A 3,365-nucleotide genomic window follows, 5' to 3' on the forward strand; every position below is an offset into this window, starting at 1 on the left:
GGGGAATAGGGATTTAGGGATGACTCAGGCCAGTTACAAGTAATAATTCGATTTGACAGATTCCCTAAATTGGTAAATCAGAGACTTGGATGCAAAAGATCAAAAAGGGGGACTGTCACCTTCCCCAAGGCCACAGGCAGACTGGTGGGATTCAGGTTTCCAAGGTGAGTCTGGGAGGTGGACTCCTGTGAAAGGCCACTGTGGCAGGTTGTCTGAGACCAAGGGTTCTGGGCAAGAATAAATGGCAGGGATTTGGCTCAGAACCCTGGAGGAACCTGAGCTGGTGCAGGAGCTTGCTGAGGGGACAGCCTCACTTGCATTTTTTTGAGGCAAACTCCCGCCGGCCTTGGCCCTTGCTGCCAAAGGTGCGCACCCGATGGATGGCCTGCAGCTGCTGCTCGATGGTGGCGGTGATGTTCACGTCATCTGGGATGTGGACGTATCGGACATTGCGCCCTGTCACAAAGAGGTCATCCAGCTCCACCTGACGTCCCCAGCGGTCCGTGTAGGTGACTTTGGCCAGGCGGATGTTCATGAAAGCGTCGACATTGTCAATGCGCCCACGGGCCACGCTCTCATCCCGCAGGTCCACGGTGGTGACCTGGCCCTGGAGGCCCTGCAACAGGATGATCAGGCTGTTCTCCGAGATGGTCCGCTCCTTCACTGAGTGGCTCACCGCCATTTTTCCACACCGGCTGGGGACTCGCTGTGGGCCAGAAACACAAAGATGTGAGGTGTATAGGCTATGGGTTGGCTAGCATTGCCTACTTACCTTGAACAAAAGTCCTAGAACAGACCTCCCCAAAGCTGACTACCTACCCACTTTTTGTTTATGGACACAGGTGTTTCATGTGCACGACTCACAGAATTCTCAGGTCGCCTTGCAAGCCAAGGATTAACTATATCTACTTTATTTTATTTTGGTGGTGCTGGGAATTCCGGGAGATTCTACTTCTGAGCTACACTCCCAACCCTTTTCTTTGGAAACAGGGTCTAAGTTGCTAAGAGCCACACTGAGTTGCTGAGGCTGGCTTTGAAACTGTGATCTTCCTGTTTCAGCTTCCCAGGTGCTGGGATTACATCCCTGTTATTCAAAATATGCTGTGAACTAGTATGGGTATTTGTTACTGATGCATAATCTCAGGTCTACTGGAATGGAATCTGACCCCTAATTGAATTGGTTGCACATTAACATTGGGGAAACTATTGGCTAACACCAGTTCTCAAGTGTTAGTGTGTATCAGCATCACCTGCAGGGCTTGTCAAGTGCAGACTGCTGGACCCCACTCAGTTCCAGACAGTGTGCTTGAGCTGGGGCCCAGGGATGTGCCCTACCTGCTTCTCTTTCTCTTTTTCCTTCCTTTCTGCAGTTGCACCCAGAGACGTTCTACCTCTGAGCTACATCACCAGCCCTTTTTATTTTCATTTATGTCTTTATTTATTGTGGTACTAGGAATGGAGCCAAGGACATACTGCACCCCTAGCTCCTGTTTTTTGTTTGTTTTTCTTCTTGGTATTGGGGATGGAATCCAGGGGCATTCTACCTCTGAGCTATACCCCCAGCCCTATTTTTATTTTTTATTTTGAAACAGTCTCGCTAAATTGCTGAGGACCTAAATTGCTGAGGCTGGTCTCGAACCTCCGATTTTCTTGTTTCAGCGACCCAAGTACTGAGATTACAGGAATGCACCACCACACCAGCTGGCACTCTCTCTCTCTCTCTCTCTCTCTCTCTCTCTCTCTCAACTACCTCACTCTGAATCTGAACCACGGCTGTACAGAGTGGCTTTAGGGGCCACAAGGCTCACTACACCACTGACGAGGCGGTGAGAGCTGGGTGCGGGAAGGGTCCAACGACGCCACCGGGCCATCAGCCCAAGACTCTGATTAAACAAGATTTCCTGCTGCTGCTGTAACAGCAGAGCGCAGTCCCCGGACCTCAAGCCGGGCCGAGGTCTAGAACAGGCTCCGCCACTTCCTGGAAAGGAGAACCTGGCGCCATCCACTGGGCGTCCCCAAGCTCGTCAGCCCTGCGTAAGATGGGGATCCTGAGGCCCCTGTAAGCACACAGCAATGGAAGTGGATTTGGGGAGAGGAGCTACTCTGCAAATCCGGTAGAGGACAGCTGCCGGGCTCCCCAGCGCTCCGCCCCCGGCTCCCGGCGCTCCGCCACGCGCACCCACCGCGCCGGATTCCTTCCGCTCTCGGCACCCGCGTCCCCGCCGCCGCCGCCGCCTAGCCGGACAGCCTCCCGCCGGCGCCGCCGCCGCGCAGGGCAGCCATGGCAACCGCGGCCCAAGGACTACAACTCCCAGGAGGCCGCGCGGCGCCCGGGCCCCGCCCCGCGGCCGGCGGGTCCAGCATCGCTCGCGGAGCCCAGCGGGTTCAGCGAAGGTGGGACCCCGACTCCGGCGGGGAGGAGGGAGGAGCGCGGACCGAGGTCCCAGGGCTCCTGGGCCGGCGGCGCGGCGGGACAGCGCCCGCCAGAGAACACACCCGAGGCCGGGCGTGGGGGTGCGTGCCTGCCATCCCAGTACTTGGAGCCCGAGACCCGAGGATCGCAGGTTGGAGGACAGCCTCAGCAAGCAATGAGACTCATCAACCTAGCGAGACCCTGTTTGAAAATAAAAAATAAAATGGGACTGTTTGAAACTCGGAGGTAGAATGACCCCGCGTTCAATCTCAAGTACCACCAAAACACAAAGTATAAAGGAAACAAAAACCCGAAAACACACCGGAAGCCGGGCGTGATGGCGCTCAAGTAATTCCGTGGTGTAATCCGAGTACTTGGGGGGCTGAGACAAGAGGATCGCAGGCTCAAGGACAGTCTCATCAACTGGGCGAGCCCCTGTTTCAAAATAATAAAATAAGGCTGGGAGTGTAGCTCTTAGGTAGAGTGGCCCTGGGTTCGATCCTCCCTACTCCCTCCCCCCAGAGAAAACACGCAGGGGTGGTGGCGCACGCTTGTAATCCCTGCGCTTGGGAGGCTGAGGCAGGAGGATCGCACAGGTTTGAAGCCAGCCTCAGCTACATAGTGAGGCTCTCAGCAACTTGTGAGACCTTGTTTCCAAATAAAATAGAAAAATAGGTCTGGGAGTATAGCCCGGAGGTAGAAAATCCCCTTGGTTCCACCCCAGTACCACACACACACACACACACACACACACACACACACACACACACACACACACGAAAAAATAAAACAAATGGGATATACAGCTTAAACATTCTACAGCTGATTAAAATGGTGCGACGGGAAGGTGACTGGCTGGCCTTTTATTGGATGGTCAGAGAAGGTGACATTTGAGCTAAGATGAGTGACATGAACCTTGTAACCTCCCTCCCCAAAAGCAACCAACCAAACC

General features: G+C 54.4%; 1 protein-coding gene across 1 annotated transcript; it reads right to left on the reverse strand.

Moving 5' to 3' along the window:
• Positions 1–310: 310 nt before the first annotated feature.
• Positions 311–685, reverse strand: LSM10 (LSM10, U7 small nuclear RNA associated; the record flags this gene model as incomplete). The annotated part of the gene is made up of 1 exon (XM_080692859.1): positions 311–685. Exon 1 carries the CDS (start codon positions 680–682, stop codon positions 311–313), a length of 372 nt encoding a protein of 123 aa, XP_080548985.1. The 5' UTR covers positions 683–685.
• Between the last annotated feature and the right edge of the window lie 2,680 nt (positions 686–3,365).

The sequence above is a fragment of the Muscardinus avellanarius genome (assembly GCF_963383645.1).
Source record: "Muscardinus avellanarius genome assembly, chromosome: 3".
Lineage (NCBI taxonomy): Eukaryota > Metazoa > Chordata > Mammalia > Rodentia > Gliridae > Muscardinus > Muscardinus avellanarius.